At 39.6% G+C, this 23,410-nt stretch overlaps 1 protein-coding gene across 3 annotated transcripts; it reads left to right on the top strand.

The window, feature by feature from the left end:
• Positions 1-514: 514 nt before the first annotated feature.
• Positions 515-23,295, top strand: LOC113447802 (uncharacterized). Of its 3 annotated transcripts, none has more exons than XM_087929674.1 (15): positions 515-740; positions 6,214-6,275; positions 7,717-7,793; positions 8,314-8,398; positions 9,102-9,177; positions 9,685-9,712; positions 11,190-11,330; positions 11,759-11,890; positions 13,028-13,175; positions 15,302-15,351; positions 16,392-16,442; positions 17,049-17,128; positions 17,311-17,448; positions 21,273-21,392; positions 23,090-23,295. In XM_087929674.1, the coding sequence occupies exons 2-15, from the start codon at positions 6,221-6,223 to the stop codon at positions 23,247-23,249; spliced, it is 1,341 nt and encodes a 446-aa protein (XP_087785800.1). In that variant the 5' UTR covers positions 515-740; positions 6,214-6,220; the 3' UTR covers positions 23,250-23,295. The 3 variants fall into 3 exon arrangements, with proteins under 3 accessions (XP_087785800.1, XP_026573983.1, XP_087785801.1); XM_087929675.1 differs by lacking the exon at positions 515-740 and adding an exon at positions 5,790-5,909; XM_026718198.2 differs by lacking the exon at positions 515-740 and having other exon boundaries at positions 5,693-6,275.
• Positions 23,296-23,410: the final 115 nt, after the last annotated feature.

Here is a 23,410-nt window from a genome sequence, read left to right as displayed (position 1 = left end):
ATTTGATTTTTTTTGAAATTGATGCCAACTTAATCTAGATTACATTATTATTCATCAACTAGACCTTGCAGTCTCATTCAATGAATGCTCAGAGGCATACTTAATATATTTTAGGAATAAGCTGTTGCCTTTTTAGCAGGTTTGCAATGGGTGTTGAGCATGATTAAATTGGAGCTCTATTAAGCCCTGGTTGGGGGGTAAACAGCAGCAGTTGCGATGTCTCAAATATGTTGATGTGATTCCAAAAATGATAAGCTTTGAGGAATAACAGTAGTGTTCTTTACAGGTCTCCTTTCATGGTATTCCCAGCCTTGGCAAAATGTTCTCTTGTTCCTTCAGCAGCCGAGGGCAATTTCTCTCCTGCAGCACGAGAGAGGGTTAACTCTTGGTTCCAGGTTAACCTCTGTTAGCATACAACCAGAAAGAGCTAAACCATCACAAGCAGGCAGTGTTTACAAGACAGCCGTCGTCCCTCCTATAAACAAGGGACTTCTCCAGCAGCAGAAAAAAGTGCATTCCAGAGAAGCAGAGCCTGGTTAGTAGACCTTCTGCCTTAGAGCAGGAGGGGCAGCCCAGGAACCTGATTTTCAGAAGTCGGCAGCTTTGCTTAGGGGCAGAGCAGAGACCGGTGTTGCTGTGGCTTCTCACCTTGGGTACCTCCAGAGAAAGAGAGAGCATTCCTCTTGGCTCGTCACACTTTAGACTCTCTTTGCTTGATGACACTCAAAATCCTGTTTAGGGTAAGTCAGTTATTTAAATATTTGATATACAAATGGGAAAAGCAATGCACAAAGAAAGATCAACAATCTCTGCCTCTTTTGCTCTCTCATGGTTCATTTAAAGGAGTTTTGAAATAAAGGATATCCTTCTCTGAGCAGCACCGTGTTATGCCAAATAAAAGTCCTTAATATCATTAAAGAATACTTTTAAATAAGCTAGCTAACAATGTACATGATGGGGCCTGAGGGGAAAGAGCAACCATGGGTAGATACCGTATTTAACTATTCCTGTCTGCTTTCCTTCCTTTCTTGTGATTAATTTGCTTTTATTGGTGAGTGTAATTTATGCACTATGGATTTAAAATGGCCCATTGTATGTCACTTTCTGAACTTTTCAACAACAAATGCCTCTTTGAGAGACTGTAGAAATCTCTGTACATAACTTCGAAAAAAATAGATGGATGTCATTTGATCCATTCGAATAACTTTTTGCCATTTTATTGATCTTGTACGATGATATACAAATGTGGATTGTGTTCTGAAGTCAAAAGGGAGTCAGAATTCTTCCAGCCTTGGGTTGACGTGGGACAAACCTGAGGTCTCTAGAGGAAGAGCTCTTCTCTGGAGACTGAAAAACATAATTTGAGGGTGGTAATAACAATTTCCTGAACTAAGCCTCTGCCTTGTTATCATATTCCTTACTTTAAAGGGTTACCACTTGCGAGCCTGGCATGACTAACAGTCAGATAGCAAGACTGAGATAAAAGAGAGGTTCTAGACAGCATTTAGTGGCCCCTCCTTTCCTGCTCCTTCTGGTTTACCTCATGCAGACTGGATTATAACTGGTCTGGATTACAACTACGTTTTGTGGGACAGATTTAAAAGGAACAACATAGCTAGGAGCTTCTTCATTACAGTGATAATAAACAGGCCATGAGAAGGAGCAGACTTTAACAGGTACTTCGTACTCTCAGCAAAAATGAATGCAATGGTGGCGGTAAGGCAGCTTAGAAATACCTTCTGCAGCCATGCCCCTTCGCTTTTGTTTTTCCTATTCTTTCAAGCCCTCCTAGTATCCTGAAAGGAAACACTGTCCAGAGGTAAGTCATGGACAGAGTAAATGCTACTTTCAGGGATTCTGAAAATTGTTTTGAGGAAAGAAGTGAAAACGTTGAATGAAACACAGAGACACTGCATGGATCCTGTCAGTGTGTTGATATTAATGTTACAGTACTCAGAGCACACAGTTGCTCGTACACGGCTTCTGTTTTTGTGAATGCATGGCTGAGATTGGATTTCTTTAATTCGGCTCTACCACTGCAGCACTGGCACAAGAGTCCTATTGGTTTTCAGGATCATATCATCCATCCAGGGAAAAAGACATGTCTGAATTTGCATATTATTAAATAAATGCAATGAATCAGGGTAGAAGAGCAGTGGTTGGCACAGTGGTTAGAATGCTGTATTGCAGGCTAATTCTGCCCACTGCCAGCAGTTCAATTCTGCTTGGCTGAAGGTTGACTCAGCTTCCCATCCTTCCGAAGTTGCCCAGATTGTTGCGGGCAATATGCTGACTCTGTAAACAGCTTAGAGAGGGCTGTATAAAGCACTGTGGAATGATTTATACAAGTGCTATTGCTTTATCTAACTCCAATATCGTTAGTTTTTGGTTATACGTGACTTTTGGAAGGCATTAAAGACTTGGTTTTTCTCCTCCTCCTCCTTGCGTCTGAGAATGTATGACCCAATGCATGAATTCTGCCCCCACAAGCACTCTGGATTTGGCTTTTATTTGAATTATTCTTTATATTTTGCTCCATTATGTGTTTTCTATTGATTTTACTGACCCAAATAGTCCTCTACCTATGTTCATTGATTCAGCAATCATTCTAACTTGCAACAGTGCTACATGAGGGGTACTTACAATCAGTCCTCAGTCCTCAGAGTCACTTAATTGTGGTTTCTAATGTTCCTTGCCAGCTTCCCACAAGGAAGGTTAATGGGGAAGCCAGTAGCAACTTGGAAGTCACAGTCACATGAGGTCCTCATCTTTAACAATGGCAACTTGTGACTGCCAAAACTGCCATCGCTAAGCGGCGCAGGCATGTGACATTGCACTTAGCAATGGCAATTCCAATTGCTGTTGTAACCCGGGGACTACCGGTACTGCTTAGGTACAGCTCCCTGAGTTATGTGCTGAGTAGAACAACAATATAAATTGATGAGAGAGAGTTTTCTTGCAGTTGAGTTTGACTGTATGTGACTTTATGGATGCCTCTCTGTGGTGTTTCTCAGCAACAATTTGGAAATAATTCACTATTGACTTCTTCCAAGATATATTTTTTTACTTCTCAATTTAATCTAAAGCCAAAGGAGTTCCTATTGGTCTCTCCTCCGTGCTGCATCTGCTGTGACACTAGGACCATTTGGCCCCAGAATAGGGGCAAAAATTAAGATGGTGATAGCTTCTTTCGCTTGCGTCTCATAGTTTATAAGTTGTTAAATTATGCAGCACATGAAAAGAATGGAATGAAAATATTTTCCTCTTATGAAATAAACATGATTTTTCATTGCATGCAACCTTACTGGATTTTTTTTAAAAAAATGCATTTACTCCTGACTGCCCTAGTCCTTTCATTTTGTCTTAAAGCGTTTTTCCCATTTCCATGTAGCCCTTTCGGCCTGTGCATTCTTATATTTCAACTCCTGTTTCATCCGGCTTCTGTGTTTATCTAGTTGCTTAAGCCCTATAGCCTTTCTTTTGCTTTTTCAAAGCTCCAAAATTGTCTGCGCATGATGACCTGATTTGCATGTCAAGCTGCTTCCCTGTAATAAATTGCCATGTAGGGAAGCTCTGATGTTGAGGCTGTTTTGGACAGCTTCCAGGTCATGGCAGTTTTCTGTTGGGAGGCCCTAAATACTTCCCTTTTCTCCGTGGATCAGCGCTGAACTGAATGTAGCTTGCAGAGCCGTTTGTCGGTGTAACTCACTGAACGCATCTCACCATCAGTGTCTGTGAAATGATGTTAGGCTTGCTGATATTCCTCCACCTAGAAGTATTTAACCAAAAAATGCCCGTAAAAAAATAATGTCTCCACATACGTTCTTGTCCCCACTTTTGGTTCTTTTGCCCATTCTTCTCCTAAACAAAACAAGTCTATTATACAATCTTTTTGCACTTGTAATAAATGTAAATTTACTGCCTATTAGGAAACCACATTCTGTGTAGACTATTCATTTCATCTTGTCTATCATTTGTCTTACTTATTTACATATATTAAGTCCTCAACTCGTGACCACAAACAGCCCCCAAATTCTGTTGCTCTTGCAATATAATACGCTAGACAGTTCAGTGAGTTTTGCCCCATTTTATTACCTTTCTTGCCATAGTTAAGTGAATCATTGTAGTTAAGTCAGCTACACAGTTGTTAAGTGAATGGGGACAAGTGAGAAAAATGGTCATCAGTCAATTTTTTTCAATGCTGTTGTAACTTCGAACAGTCACTAAAGAACTATTGTACATTGAGGACCACCTGTACTTATTGGCAACCCTGCCTGGAGATGCCAACCTGGGAGCTTCCACAGATAGAGTGGAAGGACCTTCCACTACTAAGATAAAGTTGTCACCTTTGAACAGAAGAATGCCTAATGGAGCAGATAAAAAATAACCCTAACTTCTCCGGCCTTCTAGTGGAGGTGGATTTTGTAGACAGACAGAGGAGCTGTGCCAGTGGGGTTGGGGGTTTGGATATACCACTTGAGGGACACCCATTGTTCTCCCAGAAATTGTGCTGAGATGGGGCAGTTTTAGCTTCATTGACTCCAATTAACGCAAATAAGCTGAGCGATATCAGGCCTTTTACTCTACTTCATTTCTTTCTGAATGTCAAGAGCTATTGGGCCAAACATCTTGGTAATGGCATGATCTGTTTAGGCTGTAGACGTGCTAGAAGATCACTATTTTCCACAGTTCTTCCTCCAACTTCATTAGGGAAGTTTGATTTAGATTATCTCCTCTGTTTGTTTCATTACCAAATATAAATATTAAATTTTATAGTTTTGCAAGGGCAGCAGGGGGGAAATGATGAAGAATGACAATCTGAATGTCCTGGAAAACCTCACCAATAGTTATGCATTTGAATGAATTCAAATAGGAAGGCTTCTGAAGATGATATAGTTTTAGCTTGGTAAGTATAGTATCTTTGCTAAGCAAAAGCAATAGCACTTAGACTTATATACCTCTTCACAGTGCTTTACATCCCTCTCTAAGCAGTTTACAAGGGTCAGCATATTGTCCCTAACAATCTGGCTCCTCATTTTACCGATCCCTAACCCTAACCCTAACCCTAACCCTAACCCTAACCCTAACCCAAGTCAACCTTGAGCTGGTGAGAATCAAACTGCTTAGCCTACAATACTGCATTCTAACTACTGTGCCACCACGGCTCCTTAAATCATTCAAGGAAGGATGTCAAAGGAGAGACAAACTTACATTTAAATGAGAAAAACTAAAATATTTTTAAGTTATGTTAAATAATTAAATTGAATTGTTGAATTGTCCTGCAGCAAGTTGCCAAATGGCAAGTTGGTCATGGTGAGTTGGCTGCGGCAAATTGACTGTGATGTGTTGTGGCATATCCGTGATGCAAACTCTTAACACTTTTCTTCCTCAAGTTGGTAGTCTCTGAATATGTTTGAACTACAATTCCCCAAAATCTTAGCATGTTGGGATTTGGAGTACCCCTCTAGCTCTGCACCAAGAATAGAGTCAATAACATTTGATTTCCAAATCATAGATAACTGTACTGAGCAACGAACATGCTAAATGGCATGTCTTGTTGTAACTGCTAAATTTTACCATTGCTGGCAAAATTAGTATTCCACTGCCGTCTATTCTTTGCTTATTCTTTCCACTCATTTCTGAGCTTTCCCCAGCAGGTGGCCTTGTAGATTTTTTTTTTTAATTCTTTTTCTTACTTCCTGGATTAGACAAGAGTGTCAGCTTGGGAGTCTGAAAGCTGTTAGTAGGGTGTGATGATTTTCTTTGATTCTGTGACTCATAGGTTTTGGGAAAAATACAGTTACAAGGAGTTCCCTTCGGTCTATTTATCAGGGAGGCAAAAGGCACAGCAGACTGCAGCATTGGCTGTCAGCCTGATCCAGCAAAGAGAATGGCACACTACTGCAGAGGTAAGATAGCTGATTCCATGCCAGGCGGTGCCTGTGGAGATGGTGAGGCTTAGGCGGGAAAGGAAGATTGAAGGATGCCTACTGCACTCCATATGATTAGATCACACTGCAGAAGAGGGTTCAGCCTGAAGCAGCCCCTCTGACCAAGCACCCTGCCAGATGTCCCAAGGTTACCTCTCCTGGAGCAACAATCCTCATACAATTTTCACTTCAACTGGAGGAATGAACGCCAACTTCATTAAGGAGCTTGTCTCTTTGCCAGCGGAGCTTCGTGATAATTAATCAAGCCTAATTATCATTTCAGCAAAGAAATGCAGATACAGCATCTGGGAGATTTGGATGGACCTATGCTGTCTTTGGATGCTGGTAAGCAGCTCGGGCATGGATGGAGTAATGACCAGCCTTGGGGGAGGGAAGGGGGGGCTGTCTCCTAATTTTACAAGGTGCTAAACTTATGTGATTTGTTAAGATTGATCAGGGCTTGGTATCATTAGTGGCTGGTAGGTCTTCATTGCTCAAAGTTAGCAGCTTTCAACAGATGTGACTGCACCTCAAAGGGAGCAAATTCCCCTGCATCTAATGGAGCAGTTACAAGTCTAGAGCTTAGTGAACCCTTCTGGCTCTATTCAGTGGGAGAAAGAACACAAGGCACTCTGACTCCAACAATTTCTTTTCACTCTTATTTTTTTCTATTCTGTCCTACCACTGGACCGTTTCTCAGTTGCAATAAAACCTGCCACAATTTATTCAGGATGCAGTGGCTGCCTTTTCTCTGCCACTTTAACATCAACATCACTCTTTTTTTTTATTCCTCTGCCCTGTGTACAGCATATTCATGCCAGAAGGCCTTACTCTGATCATTTGGCTACTGCTGGTTTGGACATTCTTCATGCTAGATGGAGGATTATGTCATCCCTTTGAGGTAGGCTAAGTCAGGAAACAGACACTAAAAGGATTCCAGGAGTGCTACTTTATCATGGTAGGATATAATAACGGAACCTTGAAAACTTGTCAGAGTTTCTCTCTGCCCCATCTTATACCAAATGAAACTAAGACAGGGTTATTGTGAGTTTCTTTCTCATGCTATCTTCCCTTCAAGGCTCATCTGTTCCTTCACCAAAGTCATCGCTCTATTCCTCTACAGTAGGGGTGTCCAGTTGTGCCAACTTTAAGATTTGGGGACTTCAACTCCCAGTCCCCAGTTTAAAAAAAAAGCCAGCCAAGGTTGGTTACACCTGCTTTACAGTTTCAAGGTGGTGCTACAAAGTTACTGCTACTCCAATATGTCTTTGCTTCAAATAAAAATACTTTGTGGATTCAGTTGTGTTATCACTCTTCTGTGATCAAGTCTCAAGAGCACTATGCTGCAATCCCTACACCAGGTGGAATTTCTGGGAGCTCAGACCCCATCTTCAAAAATGTTTGAAGAACATTAGATTGGAGATAGCTGACCTAAGTTTTTCTACTGCTTTAGAATGTATGTACTGTCAACCTGTTCTCTCATCCTCATTCTCTGAATAAAAGCCCAAGGTACTCTGATAACTCACCTTTGACCTGCACATTAGAACTCACATTGCTCCTTCTGGAAAGAACCTGCTTAGAAAGGAGAAATGTGAGGACCTGTTAGTTCTCTCGTTTTTCTAGTCTGAGTCCTCTAGCATTCTTCTCATGTCCCTGAGATGCCCAAAATATATGGATGATGCCAATCCTGTTGTCAGATTTTAGGGTTTAGGTTCAATGGAAAATTTTCTCATGAATACAATAAATGTAAGAAGAGAAGAGTATGTTTCTGTATTTGTTTCTTCAGTAACAACGGCTACTTCAGAAAAAGAATCAGAAAGAATGGTGAATGAAAGAAGCCAAAGCTCTGGTAGCAAATCCAAAGTAAGTAAAACTAGAATGGTTTTACAATTATTGCCTAATTTTCAAGAGGGGATTCCCCATTTTTAATGCTAGGTATTGATCAGGCCCTGAATGCCTTAGCTTTGTTATGTACTGCCCTCAGAGTATTTTCCAAAACATGTTGCTTCAATTTGGTATTTTGGAGATGAGCTGACTGGGCATTCTGAGAGTTGTAATCTAAGATGTATAGAGAATACCAGATTGGAGAAAACTTTCTTGGACCATACTATTCAATTGGAATCTCTCTTACTTTATTGTAAAATGATGTGGGGCTTGAAACAAATATACCAAAGTTCCAAATGAAAACAAGTATGAAGGAAGGTTTTTCTCTTCTGCTGGTGTTACTCATAACAGCCCACTCTGCTGTGTATAATTGTGGTGATGTCATGATCCTTCTTTCCAAGTTAATTCCATTTCCCTAAGAGGACCGAATCCATCTTGAGGAACAAACGTGTGTGTATATTCCTGTTGCTTGATTGTACCTACACTTGTTCCTTTGCAGCTTTCTGTGGTGGGATCCCAAGAGCCAACGAAGAGGAGCAGAATCCAAGCAGTGTGCTTCAAAGACAGTGGTGACAGCGATGAGGGTTGGTGAATGAGTGCTGGATTTATCTTGTCTTCTCCTTCCTTTGCATTGTCCATATGTTCTAATTTTTCTCTCCCCTCCTTTTTATTTTATATTCAAAAGTCTTTCAGAATTCTACCCATCCATTTGTTCTCTACAGTTCCCTGCCTTTCATTTAGTTACTTCCAATTCTGCTTTCCCATTTATATATGTATTTAATTTATGCTCCTAACCTTCCAGAAATGACTAGTATGTCTCCTTTTTTCTCCCAATTCAAATTTTTCCATCTCCAAAAGATTAGCATCTTCTCCATTTGTATATTCATCAGGAATTTTCTTCAAGCGTGCTCCTCTAGAATTATGAGTGATGCAGGTTAACCATATTTCTATTGAAATAAGCAAACCCCAAAGGCATGTTCTTAGACTATGTAGAATGGTTGTTTAGTCTAGAAAAAAGAATCCAGATTAATGTCCTATCTGCGTGATTTCTCCTGTAGTCTGTGTAAGAACAAATGCCCAGGAATTGCTAGGGCATATTGTTTTGTCAGGAATTTAACTTACATTTAAAGTGCTTTTGAACAGTTTGCAGTTACTGGCCTGCCATACTTTTCAATGAATTTCTAGCCAAAATAATCTCAATGATGACTAAGTGTTTTTATTTTTTAAAAAAATCTGTTCCTAATTTGTGCTGTTTCTACTTTATTTGTTAAACTTTTTCTTATCTAGAATCAGAGTCCTCTGAAGATGAATTGAACACTTCACAGGTGGAGGTTTCTGTGCTTCAGAGGCTGGGCCTGCATAGGTAAGTCCCATCCACATGTCTGACAGGATTCTTTCATAGGCCTTCTTGCTTGTCTGTTTCTTTATGAGTGGAAAAGGAGGTTCTCTAAAATAAGGCATCTCTATTCCTAGATGTTGGCTTTAAAATGGCCTTAAACCCCAAACAAACACAATTTAATTCTTAGAATTGTTTGTACTAACCTTAGCAACAGCATTTCTGAAATCATTATCAATTATTATAATCTTTCCATATCATTTACAAAATATTTCCCCTTGTAAATTTGAGTTCCTTCTTGCACTTACATCCCAATGAACTATACCAATCTGAATATGTTTGCTCACAGGTTCTGTAAATTGGAGAACAATAGTGGAGGGTGTTTTTTCTGCATTCTCTCCAGCTTCATGGGTGAAATTATTCAGGTTGGAAGCTGCAGAACCTCTCCACTGCTAAGTTGTTTGAGTTTTGCCAGATCACCAATATCAAATATTAGTAATATCTACTCTGTATGATTTTGTATTTTCCTTGCAGGGCATCTCTCACAGAGCAAGATGTGGAGGTAAGTGTTGTTGTCCACGCAGTTGAATTCTTTCTAATTCATAGCATTTTAGCTTTTTCAGAAGATATTCTGAGCAGTGGTGGGATTCAAAATCTTTTACTACCAGTTTTGTGGGCATGGCTTGGTGGGCGTGGCTTGATGGGCGTGGCAGGGGAAGGATACTGCAAAATCTCCATTCCCTCCCCACTCCTGAGGGAAGGTTACCACCGGTTCTCTAACTACTCAAAATTTCTGCTACCCATTCTCCAGAACTGGTCAGAACCTGCTGAATACCACCTCTGATTCTGAGGCTTATGGAGATAGATGTTCTAAAATAATTGATTTCTTGGCTGGCTCTTTTTCTGACCTGCAGAACATTATTTGTTCTGAGACCCAACTACAACTATGCACTACAATATTGTCCTTAGTGAAGAACACCTCCCTTCATCAAAGATGTTTGAATAATTTTAGCATTAAGTTCAGCTTCCATAATAACATTGACTGGGTTGGCAAATTTTCTATATATCAGAGGACTCAAATGATTTAAATTCTTTTTCATTACATTACAGTGTCACCAGAAAGCATACAATGGATAAATGTATGTAATTTGTTGTGACACTAGACATTTTTCATGAGGGAAACAAAACATTTGTATTTCAATTTCCCAACAATGAAACAATAATATGTTATTACTTGGGAAGCATTCTGTTTTCTTAGTTAAAGGCTATGAGTCCTGGGAAACTATCTGAAACAATGAATAATTTAAGATGACCAGGTCATCGTGAAAGGTGACATTTCATATCAATGTCTTCTAGTCAGTCATAGCTTCTGGGAAACTGCCCAGACAGGTCCATGCAGTTTTCTTGGCAATGTCTATGGAGATTCAGGTCATGGTTGCCCAAAGGTTCCCCCCCACCCCCCTCAAAAGGTAACTGGACTTTCTTGGTTCTTTTCCTTTGAAAATGTTTCATCTCTCAACCAGGAAGAATCTTCTTGGATGAGAAGCTAAACATTTTCAAAGGAGAAAAATCCAGCTCCCTTTGGGGGGGGGGGGGAAAGCACTTTGGGTTTTGGGGGCAATCATTTCAGTGATTTGCCATTGCCTTCTTCCTAAGATTGAGAAAGAATGACTGGCCCAAGACAACTTGACCTCACAGTCTTCCATCATGAAGCCAAGAGCCTTTCACCATTATAGCAACTGGTTTTCTGTCCTTTTGTTACACATGGATGAATTTCGTGCTGGTTCAATATGGAAATACAAATACATAGATACATATGCACAATGTATTAACTTTCTCTTGAAACTTGATTGCAGATAAGAAACTGATAAAAGTACAACAATTTTACACTATCTTTTCTGTTTCCTAGAGAAAATTAGAATATCTGACTTACGATCTGTTCATTAACAATTTCCCCAAATGTTTTGGTTTTGAAAAATGTGGAATATGGTAGAGTTCCATCAGCAGTACAATTTGGATGATCTTCCTTTTTTTGGCAGGCAGCTTTTGCGCACTTAGCCTTGGCTTTACGCTGCGACATGTTTACCCTGAGACAGCGAGTACAGGTAGAAGAACGAGCCCGGAACACAGCAGAAGAGAATATTCAAGAGGAGTTGGCAGAATGTCAGGCAATGTTGCAGGCAAGTGAAGGAATTTTCTGGAGTCTTTTAGCCATTTGTTTTGTATTCCAAAATATGGTAATCTAGAAGCATCAGTAGTGTTGGGCTTCCAAAATCTCAAATGGGAGAAGACCAGCAGAGATTGAGATGGATTCAGACATGGCATTTTTCCTATCCTTTTCATTAATGGCTGAACCATAAATAGATTGCCTTTCTGATTTCATCACCACCCATGTGCAGTTAAGACAGTTTGGCTAAAACAATGTGTGTACTTCTACTGAGCAGCTTACACATAAAGATTTCTGAAGGAAATTAGGCCCATTTTTGTTGCATTGCATTGATAATGAATTGATCCAGTCCTGAGAATTGTCTTATTTGTGAAGTCTAGTGAGGAAGTCCTAGTACTCATTATTTCAGTTCGTTCAAGAATCTCTGTTTTATCCCTCCAGAAGTTGGATCAGGCCTGTCTGGACCCCAGGCACAAGGAACTGGTTGAACATTTACAGAACAGCCTAGCAATTCTGACAAGAACAATTGAAAGGGCAACAGGTGCAGCAGAGAAATTAGGAGCTGTCCATCAGGTGAGACTGTAGGTTTATTATTTCTGTCATTTAAACTCTGAATTATTGGAAAGGTGAGTAGATGGTTATTGATCTCAACAATTACCATCTTATGGGATTATTAGAAGGAAACTTGGGCTAGTCTGACAACTTAATATATAGTCCTGAGCCTTCCTTCCTGATACCAGGTTAGGGATGTGTATAGTCCTTGACTCATTACCACAATTTTCATTGCTAAACAAGGCAATTATTAAGTGAATCATGCCTAGTTTTGACCTTTTTTGCCATGGACTTAAGCAAATCACTAGTTTTATTGTTAAGAAAATTATGCCATTGTTGAGTGAACCAAGCTCCCCACCCCATTTAGTTCGCCTGTTGGAAGCTGGCTGGGAAAGCGACAGATGGCTATCACATGACCCTGGGACCCTGCAAACATTATAAATTCATTTGTAGAATGTTAGAATCTTAGGATCCTGCTAACATACATTTTTTTATGAAATGTTATTACATTTAGGCAAATAATTAACCAATTTGCATATTATTTAGCCACTGGATAGTTTTATATGATGAAGCCACATTTAAAACTTAATTAGATGTAATAAAATTGAACAGGGAAGCTAATGCTCTCCCAGGACTAGGAAGTCTCCAATTCAAAACTTGGTCCCTGTATTTGTTCTCCTCAAATGATTTTAGGTAAACCACCATCACTCTGCTTCCTTTGTCCTGCAATATGGGCTAATATGGCCGACTTAGCAAAATGTAGCAACTTGAGCCTCAGAAAATACCATAAAAGGTAAAAATCTCCTTTGAGAAGCTTAATTACTATGTGATTCATTTCATTTTCTTTATAGCAATATAAAAGCGGTTTGCTGCTGTCGTCTTCCACTAACCAGATTTGATCTGCCTTAAAGTCTAAAAATCACAATGGAAATCTATCCCAATGCAAAATATTAGTCATAAGGTTCATGGGCTCAATTAATCATTGACTATCCTACGGTGATAGTCATTACTCAATGAAGGAACTGCACAATTTTTTTAAAAAAGGCTTGAAGCAGGTGAACCTGTTCACCAATCTCCTTGAAGAAGGTTGGGCTGTCTTGGTCATAGTTTCCTTTATTACTCCTTGGATTCATTCATACCGTCCTGTCATTCCTGCAGGAGGCTCGCATGAGTCGAGCTGCAGAACTGATGGTGCAGCATGTGGAGAACTTGAAACGGCATCACCTGAGGGAGCATGTAGAGTTGGAGGATATGAAGAGACTGATCCAGCAGAATTCCCGAAACTGGCAGTTAACCGAAAACAAGGGTAAAAATGTCTCTCTGGACAGCCTGAGGCCACAGGCCCACATGGGGCCCCCAATCTCTTTCTTGGAGCCCTTATTTTGAAGCATGAAATGATTTAATACCATTTCATTATTAAGCATCTGCCCTCAGCTGCTGTAAAGTTGCCCACTTTGGAACTAGGAATTGTCCTCTTGGCTCCTTAGAAAAAAGCCTGAGATGGAAATAAAAGACAATGAAACAGCTGGTGTGCATAGAGGAAGAAACTTTGGGTGTAAGAGTAGCACTTATTAACACCTGCTTGGATTCTCAGGAGAAGTGTGGAAAGAATTTGTTTTTATCTGTTTGAGGCTTTATATCTTTAAAAAAATACCAAATGAGTTAGAAGGGTACATGTTTCTTTATCATATATCAACAGGTTCCACAATGGTAAAAAGCTTTCTATTCAACCAGCTGTACTTCAGATATGTGGGAGGGTTTTTTTTTTTATAGTCCAGCCTTTTTGTAGTTCTGCTCCCAGAACTAAAAATCAGAGGTATCAATTAACAAAGTGTGTCCAATAGGTCAAAAGACATCACTGAAGACTGTTCAGTAGAAGTTCTGCCTCTTTGTTAATTCATGGCATGTATGGTCATGGTTGCCATTTTGACTTTGTGGAAACCCCCCACCTCACTGAGATTTCTGTAGAAAATCTGTGTATAATCTGCAGGAGTCAAGCTGTTTCTTAATTGACTTGAAGCTCTCTTTAACATGGTGGTCCATCTAATAGGGAATATATTAAGAAGGTTTGTTTAGTTCTGACCTGTTTTCCCTTGGAAAGAAGCTTTCCTACCTATTAAGGTTAGGCAAGCTGATTAAAGGATTTTGAAACCAAGCCCTGACATATGCCCATATTTCATCTTGTAGCAGAAATGGGCCACATAGAAATTTAATAAACAAAAATAAATATGTGCCTTCCATTAATAAAACATACAAAGGATCAAAACTTAAGCATTAAGAAAGAGCTATAGCAATCAGAGCAGGATGATGAAGTGTCACTTTTTGGTGTGTGCTACAGAATGAAATGGATAGAATATTTGCTTTGGCAATAATTTCTCCCTTTGGTTGATTGGTAATTTTCCCTTCAACTTAACTTATAAAGAAGAGGATTTTCTACAGGATTGCAGCAAGAGAGCAAAGGGCTAAATAAATCCTAAACATTTTGATTTTTCTCTCCCTTTTTCCCAAGCTGATATAATTACATTTTTAATCCATTGCATGTATTCTTATGTGTAGAATTGTTTTAATATACAGTAGCTCTATCAATGAATAGCTATAGCAATAGCTTTTAGACTTACATACTGCTTTACAGTGCTTTATAGCCCTCTCTAAGTGGTTTAGTGTCAGCATATTGCTCCCAACAATCTGGGTCCTCACTTTACCCACCTCAGAAAGATGGAAGGCTGAGTCAACCTTGAGCCTGGTGAGATTTGAACTGCCAAATTGCAGTCAGCCGGCAGTCAGCAATGAAAAGTGTGTAAAGACAAGAAACATGCAACCTTGATTGGTTTCCCAGTGCAATTAACCTTTTTCTGACAAAAAATTCATACAAAAAGTAGTTCTCAAATTTTACTGTAGTTTAGAGTGGCAAGCTACCTTGAAAGAGATTCCCAAACCAATCTTTTCAAGGTTCTTCTTGGGCCTGCCCCTTAGTTTGGCTGAAAAGGACTCTAGACACTGATATTTTTTCCATGTTTTCCCCCACAATCCGTTCCTGACATTATCAAATAACAGTCTGTTCAACATACAAAAGCTCCCTTTGTCCCACACTATAAAATAATTATCCAGATTCAGAATTCATGATTATTCATTTCAGAAAAGGCCAGTTTTTAAAGTTGCCTTAAGATACTAGCTTGCTGTGAGTCAATTGTGCAGCATGTTATATGCCCCTTAATGACCCAACTGGAACATAATCTACTGTGTAAAATTGAATGTCAAATCATATTCAATCTACCTAATTTTCTAGTGTTTTATACACTGGACTTTCCCATCTCTTCCTGGAGATACTACAGGTGGAATATAGCACCTTTGAACTGAAAAACATATACTTGAACAAGTTGAACACCTGAGTTACGGTCCTTCCCATTAAAAAAAAATATTTTTGTGTCGTAGATGATGGTGAGCAGAGACTGAAATATCCTCTAGCACGATTTTTTCAGCAGGTAAGGAAGATTAGGATTGTGGGGAGTAGTTCTCAGCTGCTTCAATGGAGAATCATTGCTTTAGATGGTGGTAGGGTTACAGAAGGCAGGCAGTCCAGTCATAGAGCTTCATCACTTCCAAAGAAGGAAAGGTGAAATTTTTGTCTTATCCTGTAATTGGGCAGCACCAATCTAGTTGGTCTTTCAACTCTTGCTCAGCTCAAAGACCTCATTTTATTTCATCTCCACATTGATTGCTTAGTTCTGACTATAGGTATTGAGTGAAACCATGCACTGTGATTTGTAAACCAGAGTTTAGAGTGATTCAGATACATACAGGGGTGGGATTCTACCAGTTCGCACCTATTCACTGGAACCAGTTGTTAACATTCTAAGCAGTTCAGAGAACCTGTTGTTGGAAGAAATTACTGGCCTAATCCTGTAAGGAAGGCAGGAAGGAAACATTCTGGTGTTGCTTACAGAAACTGCCTCTCTGTTAACCCTTATTACATTCTTGGCAGGACTAGACTTCCTGTCACAGGAACGTCTCTGGAGTTTTTCCCCCCCTCCTTTGCTGGTACTTTGCTTGTGTGGAGTGACCATTCAAAGTTACAATGGCACTGAAAAAAGTGACTTATGACCTTTTTTCACACTTACGACTGTTGCAGCATCCCCACAGTCATGAGAGACCAGGTGAGGAGATGCGTGCCTCGATGTGAGTGATATTGAGTTGGCCACACCCGGCCAGTCACATGACCACCAAGCCATGTTCACCCAGTCACATGACCACCAAGCCATGCCCACCACCTAAGCCATGCCTACAGAACTGGTTGTTAAAAAATTTGAATCCCACCCCTGGATACATGCATGTTTGTACTAAAGCATGATTAAGCAGTAAATACTGTAGCTAGCATGGTATGAGAACTCTGTCATATTGTCCTTGGAAAATGAACTTTTAGAGATTGAGGAAAGGGGACAGGTATAGCCTTAAGGGAAACATGATCCCCATAACAGCCAATCCCAAACTTTAGGCATGCTAATCAAACTTCTTTGCACTCCAGGGCTCAGCTCGGCGTCGAGTCAGCATTGCAGTTGTACCCAGGCAGCTTACAGTAAGAAATCTCTTCTATTACTATGGATCGTTTGTAAGAATATAACTTGCTGAGGGCACTTATATTTCCATTACCATTTTACCATCGTTCTCTCTTTGTAAGCCAGTTCTGAATTCATTTACAGTCTAGCCCAGAGTTAAAAAATTTGCTAGTAACATAATTTCATGGCCTCCAGAATGTTCTAGTTGCTCATATTTTCCAGCTTTACTCCACGAGGACAAGAACATTAAAATGCTCATTCTTGACATTGTTTAAAATCATTCAAGAGATGATACTATGATGGGAGTACTACAGAATGGCAAGCAAGTCACAGCTTCTTTCCCATACTTCTGCTTGTATTTACAAGCAATAAATGGAAACTAATCAAGGAGAGAAGCAACCTAGAACTAAGGAGAAATTTCCTAAAAGTGAAAACAATTCATCAGTGGACCAGCTGTCCTCCAGAGGTTGTACGTGCTGCAACATTGGAAGTTTTTAAGATGAGATTGGATAATCATTTGTCTGAAATGATATAGCATTTCTTGCCTGAGCTAAAAGACTTCCAAGTTCCTTTCCAACTCTGTCATGCTGTTCTGTTTTTCTGTTATCTAATTATCTCTGCATCAGTTCCATAGCTCTGAAAATGAGGAAGGCCTTGAGGGAGAAGTGGTGAAGCCATCAATAGACAAAGATGAAAGTCCACAAAGGTAGGGATCATCTAACACAGAGGTCTCCAAACTTGGCAACTTTTAAGACTTGTGGACTTCAACTCCCAAGTCTTAAAGTTGCCAAGTTTGGGGATCTAACACAAGGAGCTTCGCTCACTGAGCACTGTTTTGGCTTGGCTTAGCCCTTGGTGTGATGGTTTCTCTTTGTTTCCCCATCACAGACAGTCCCATTTTTCCCAAGAAGACCCTGCAGAGAATCATTTGATCCTGCATCCAAGCCCTTCCAGCCTCTCACAGCAAAGCCTGCAAGGAGCAAATAGCAGCCATTGTAACAGAGAAAGAATCCATTGTGCAGAAGGGTAAGGCATCATCCAGGCATCCTTCCTGCAAGAAATGGGCTGCATTTGGCCTCTGAGTGCTGGGGTGGGTGGACGTGCTCCAGAAGGAAGCAGCTCAAGGCCAAGAAGTAAATGAAGGCAGAAAGCTAAATATGCATTAATTTTTTAATGTAAAAACGTAATCCCAAATGCAATGATTCTTCCCTTTCTGAAACTTTAACTACCTTGATTTCTTTGCAATTCTTGTGGATCTCCAGGATTGTATTCAAGGCTTCAAAGGTAAGAAATGTAGCTCAAGGACCTCATGTTGAGCACCTTCAACTGCAGCCAGTTTTCTTTTGAGGGATAGCAGACCCTCTTAAAATATCTCTTTTTGTTTCCCAGATGTAGCTATAGAAATGATTTTTGCCTACATTTGTTAAATTATGGTCCTGTTATCTCAGGCACTCAAGAAGGCCCAGAAACTCTCCCTTTTTTTAGTTTGACCCTCAACTGGTATAGGTTGGACTGAGAGTGACTAGCCCAGTCAACTTGTCAACTCCATATCTTGTCCAGTATTTTCCCCATTACGATGCAATAGTTCCCTGTAAGTAAAGTGGAGTTATGGGTTTGTTGCATACTTATTTTTACCATGGGTAAAATGGTTTCAGAATGAAGGCCTTTAGTTAGGCATTCAAAGATTAACTAAAATAGATCTTTGGAACACTGACAGTGTGAGTAAAACTTTCTTTAAAGCATACATCTTTAAAAAAAAATCTTCTGCATAAGCCTGAAAAATGATGTAGACACTTCCCCTACCCCTTTTCATTTCATTGAGTCTGATTCTTGGAGGCTGCCTGTACAAGTTCCTGCAGTTTCCTTGTCAAGAGTTTTCAGAAGTGGTTTATCATTGCTTCCTTCCTAGGGTTGAGGGAGAATGATTGGCCTAGAGTCATCCAGTTGGCTTTGCGCTTAAGGCAGGAGTAGAACTTGTGGTCTCCCAGCTTCTAACCTGATGCTTTAGCCACCTCATCAAATTAGCTGTCTGTAAAGTCTCATAAAAGACATGATTGGAGTTGAAAAAGGAGGCAGCTACTTTAAAGGTACTGCATATGATTCCTTACATTCTGAAGCACCTCCAATTAGTGTCTATTAGATACATTTTACTAAGCATTTCAAGGAGAAATAAAGAAGCAAACAAGAAATGGAGAGGCAAAAAGAAAGAATAAAACACTAACAAGTCAATTTTTGTTAATTAGTTCAAGTAACTGAATATACTGCATCATTTTCAAATTATCAACTATAAAAATTGAAGCCATATAAATGTTAATAGCAACGTAGCATAAAGCCTAAAATATTAAGAATTTCAGTCCGAACAAAAAAAAGGCTTTATATTAAAGAAACCCCCATTTCAGATGCAGCAGAAGCCCGTATAATGTATCATTCTAGTCCAAAATCATTTCTACGGGTGAAACTTGAAAAATTAGAATATCGTGCAAAAGTTCATTTATTTCAGTAATGCCACTTAAAAAGTGAAGTTAATATATGAGACAGACTCATTACATGCAAAGCAAGATAGTTCAAGCCGTGATATGTCATAATTGAGATGATTATTGCTTACAGCTCATGAAAACCCCAAATCTACAATCTCAGAAAATTAGAATATTGTGAAAAGGTTCAATATTCTAGGCTCAAAGTGTCCCACTCTAATCAGCTAATTAAGCCATAACACTTGCAAAGGGTTCCTGAGCCTTTGAATGGTCTCTCAGTCTGGTTCAGTAGGAATCACAATCATGGGAAAGACGGCTGACTTGACAGTTGTGCAGAAAACCATCTTTGACACCCTCCATAAGGAGGGAAAGCCTCAAAAGGTAATTGCAAAAGAAGTTGGATGTTCCCAAAGTGCTGTATCAAAGCACATTAATAGAAAGTTATGGGGAAGGGAAAAGTGTGGAATAAAAAGGTGCACAAGCAGCAGGGATGACCACCGCCTGGAGAGGATTGTCAGAAAAAGGCCATTCAAAAGTGTTGGGGACTTTCACAAGGAGTGGACTGAGGCTGGAGTCAGTGCATCAAGAGCCACCACACACAGACGGATCCTGGACATGGGCTTCAAATGTTGTATTCCTCTTGTCAAGCCGCTCGTGAACAACAAACAACGTCAGAAGCGTCTTACCTGGGCTACAGAAAAACAGAACTGGTCTGTTGCTCAGTGGTCCAAAGTCCTCTTTTCTGACAAGAGCAACTTTTGCATCTCATTTGGAAACCAAGGACCCAGAGTCCGGAGGAAGAATGGAGAGGCACACACTGCAAGATGCTTGAAGTCCAGTGCAAAGTTTCCACAGTCTGTCTTGATTTGGGGAGCCAGGTCATCTGCTGGTGTTGGTCCACTGTGCTTCATTAAGTCCAGAGTCAACGCAGCTGTCTACCAGGAGATTTTGGAGCACTTCATGCTTCCTTCCGCAGACGAGCTTTATGGGGATGCTGACTTCATTTTCCAGCAGGACTTGGCACCTGCCCACACTGCCAAAAGCACCAAAACCTGGTTCAATGATAGTGGGATTACTGTGCTTGATTGGCCAGCAAACTAGCCTGACCTGAACCCCATAAAGAATCTATGCAGCATTGCCAAGAGAAAGATGAGAGACATGAGACCGAACAATGCAGAAGAGCTGAAGGCCGCTATTGAAGCATCCTGGTCTTCCATAACACCTCAGCAGTGCCACAGGCTGATAGCTTCCATGCCACACCGCATTGAGACAGTAATTGCTACAAAAGGGGCCCAAACCAAGTACTGAGTACATATGCATGCATATACTTTTCAGAAGTCCAATATTATTCTATGTACAATCCTTGTTTTATTGATTGCATGTAATATTCTAATTTTCTGAGATTGTGGATTTGGGTTTTTCATGAGCTGTAAGCCATAATCATCTCAATTATGCCACATCAGGGCTTGAACTATGTTGCTTTGCATGTAAGAGTCTATCTCATATGTTAGTTTCACCTTTTAAGTTGCATTACTGAAATAAATGAACTTTTGCACGATATTCTAATTTTTCGAGTTTCATCTTTAGATTGAGTTGATTTCTGTGACAGATTATCTGTCAGAAAAATGTTAGTTTTGCAATTAAAGTGTGCCAAATAATTTTTATACTTAGATATCTCTCCTGTGTCCATCTCAGAGTTCTGATTTTTCTCCAGCTCCAAGTGTTTATACAATGTTGTTTTTTATAGCATTGGTCACTGGCGTACTAATTTTCTGATGTGGGAAACAAAGAATTCCTGCCAGTGCATTGAGCTGAGATGCAATGCTGAATCAGCAAGTGATGGGAGCACTGGCAACCTAGCCCTGGATTAGCAAAGGCCAATATTATCGCTTTATTGTTAACAAATATTCTTCAGTCAGGTTTGGAGACAAGTGGTGGAAGCTACAGATACATTTTATTACTCCTAAAATCATGATGCTGCCCCAATTATTTTAAACTGTGAGAAAGACATGCTCAGGGTATATCTTTTCATTTCAGCATAGGCATTTTTTATAAAAGCATTTCTTTGATCTATTGAAAAGTAGGGAAGCAGAAGCCCATGAAGACATATGCAGCTTCATTTATAATTATGGCTGTGTAAAGCAAAGGCAGCTGTTTGAGACCATAAAGAAAATCAAATTAATCACTCTCTGTCTCTTCATTGACTTCACAATGGGACTCAGTGTTTAGAAGTCAGGCTCAACAAAACTGCTGGTTTGAACATTTCTTTTTGGCTTCCTTGGCCTTTTTAGTGAAGCTGTCGGTACCCAACTGTGCTATAGGTTTTTTTTGTCTTTGGAGCTGACAATAAAGGGTGTCTTCTATTGTCTTTTTCAGAAGAGATTCAGAACTTAGGAGCAGAAGCCACACTAGCAAAAGTCTAGAAAATCTCAATGAAGGATTGGGTACTGAAGAGGCAAACAAGGAATGTGAAGAATTGGAAGAAAATGCTCCCCTGTGAGTGAATATTGTCTTCTATTCTTATCACCTGTGGTGGCCTCTTAGCAAGGATTTTGAAGTTTTGCCAGGGTGAGAATACATACCAGCACAGATGGGTTTAAAGTGCGAATGAAGGAAAGAATGGGCCCATGGGTGAAGTTACAAACAGTAGGTCCATCAATGTTTATTGTAGTAGTCACAATGGCAACACATGGCCAATAAGTGCCAGGAGCAAGTTTTGTCCATGTCCTACCTGTAAGCTTCTGTGAGACATTTGTCCTGAAAGATGCTGAACTAAAGTATTCATCTGAATAAGCAAACTCTACTTATGCTTCTATGGTACAAGGAGGTTGGGATTGGGTGCAGGGTTTTACTTGCTGAGAATATCTTTGTTTTCTTGCCCTTATGGCTACAAAAAAAGTAAATAGAAAAAGTACAAATATGTAATTAAGCAATATATGGATTGTTGTGTAATTTTTTATTTCTTCTAAGAGATACAGAACTTGTGTTTCTTAGGCATAATATTTTATTTTGCATTCACGTCCAGTAATAATGAAAATACAATCTATATATCTGAGAAATGCATGAGCATCCAACAGAAGAGAATACTGTATATATAGCTCAGGCTTGCACTGTGGAGTCCTTGGTGTTTCCTGAGCTTGGATGTTTGCTTGCAGACATTTCATTTATCCAACTGGATACATAATCAGTAATGGTGAGTGTGGGGTTTGCTTCCTGTTTGCATACAGTAGCTTGCCCTACCAGTGTTGGAGAAAATATGGTTTTCTTCTGGGTAGTTCTTTCATTAGAGTATCATTTAATGCTTGTTTGTCTGGTGTTAATCTCCGCTTAACTGAGTTTTGGTTATTTGAGGGGTGTGTGCTCTGATCTCTCTTTTTAACCTTCTTAGCTTTTTGTTGTGTCTTTTGATATGTAAATATAGTTTATTTCTATGTGTCTGTTGACAGCTGATTTGTTTGAATGTCGAGCTTCCAAGAATTCCTAAAATTTATAAATTTTGTTTGATAATTTAACATAGAATATAAGACTCTAACAGCCACTATGTATGTGTAAAAGACTAGCAGAGTGCATCCATTAAACACTAAGTAACATTTCAAAGACATCATGAAAACGCCTTAATGTCACAAAAATGGTCAGACTCAACCAGCTTCAAATGGGAAATTGTGAGTATCTAGAGATTCTAGACCAAACTAAATCCAAAAATGCTAAGGAATTCCTGAAAGCTTGGCCTTCAGACAAATCAGCCATCAATAGACATATAAAAATAAACTATATTTGCATACCATCCAAAATGGAAGGAAGGAAGGAAGAAGGAAAGAAAGATAAGACATCCTTTTCAGCAGCTATCACTCATATAATCAGGGATGAATATCAAACAATCAAACACAAAACCATACCCTAATCAAGGAACCACCAAGGAGAAAACCATACCCCCCACCAACATTGACAGGGCAAGGTGCTATAAATAAACAAGAAGCAAAGTACCAAACCCCAAACTCTGTAGCACTGATGGTAGCTAGTTGGGTAATGAAATATCTGCAAGTAAAAAAGCTAAGCTGAGAGAACACCAAGAACTCCACATATGAGTATATTTTGGGATTTGAGCTACAGGTCTGATTTTTCATTTTGACATAAGATAGCAGCTTTAATATTTAGTTGCACTAAATGACTTTTTTAAAATGTATTTTTGGCAGGGTGAAAAAATCTAAATTGGAGATTTGCAGAGCCTGGTTTTCTATACCCATATACTACTGGGTTTCATTATGGATGTTTGTATTGGGGATTGCTTGCCTTGTTCTAATTTGGATCCTGGAGCTGCAGAAGCAATGTTCATTTGTAGCCTCTGACTGTTAACTTTGCATCATCAGACTTATGGAAAAATAAAAAAGAAAACAATATGGATTTCTGTTTGTGATCACTGTGCCCTAAATGCCTGAGACATAGTCCTACTCAGTCCGACAAGGCCCTAAAATATGGTCCCACCCTGCTGAAATGTCCTGGAAAACCTCACAAAT

Source organism: Pseudonaja textilis, chromosome 3, assembly GCF_049901715.1.
Source record: "Pseudonaja textilis isolate UNSWEBS1 chromosome 3, rPseTex1.2, whole genome shotgun sequence".
Lineage (NCBI taxonomy): Eukaryota > Metazoa > Chordata > Lepidosauria > Squamata > Elapidae > Pseudonaja > Pseudonaja textilis.
This window is presented reverse-complemented; position numbering and strand designations above follow the sequence as displayed.

Bases quoted from the DNA above. Each gene is read 5' to 3' on its own strand.
- LOC113447802 (XM_087929674.1), top strand. From the start codon at position 6,221: ATGCAGATACAGCATCTGGGAGATTTGGATGGACCTATGCTGTCTTTG. The intron at 11,331-11,758 runs GCAAGTGAAGGA...TTATCCCTCCAG, and splicing joins AATGTCAGGCAATGTTGCAG to AAGTTGGATCAGGCCTGTCT. The intron at 11,891-13,027 runs GTGAGACTGTAG...TCATTCCTGCAG, and splicing joins AATTAGGAGCTGTCCATCAG to GAGGCTCGCATGAGTCGAGC.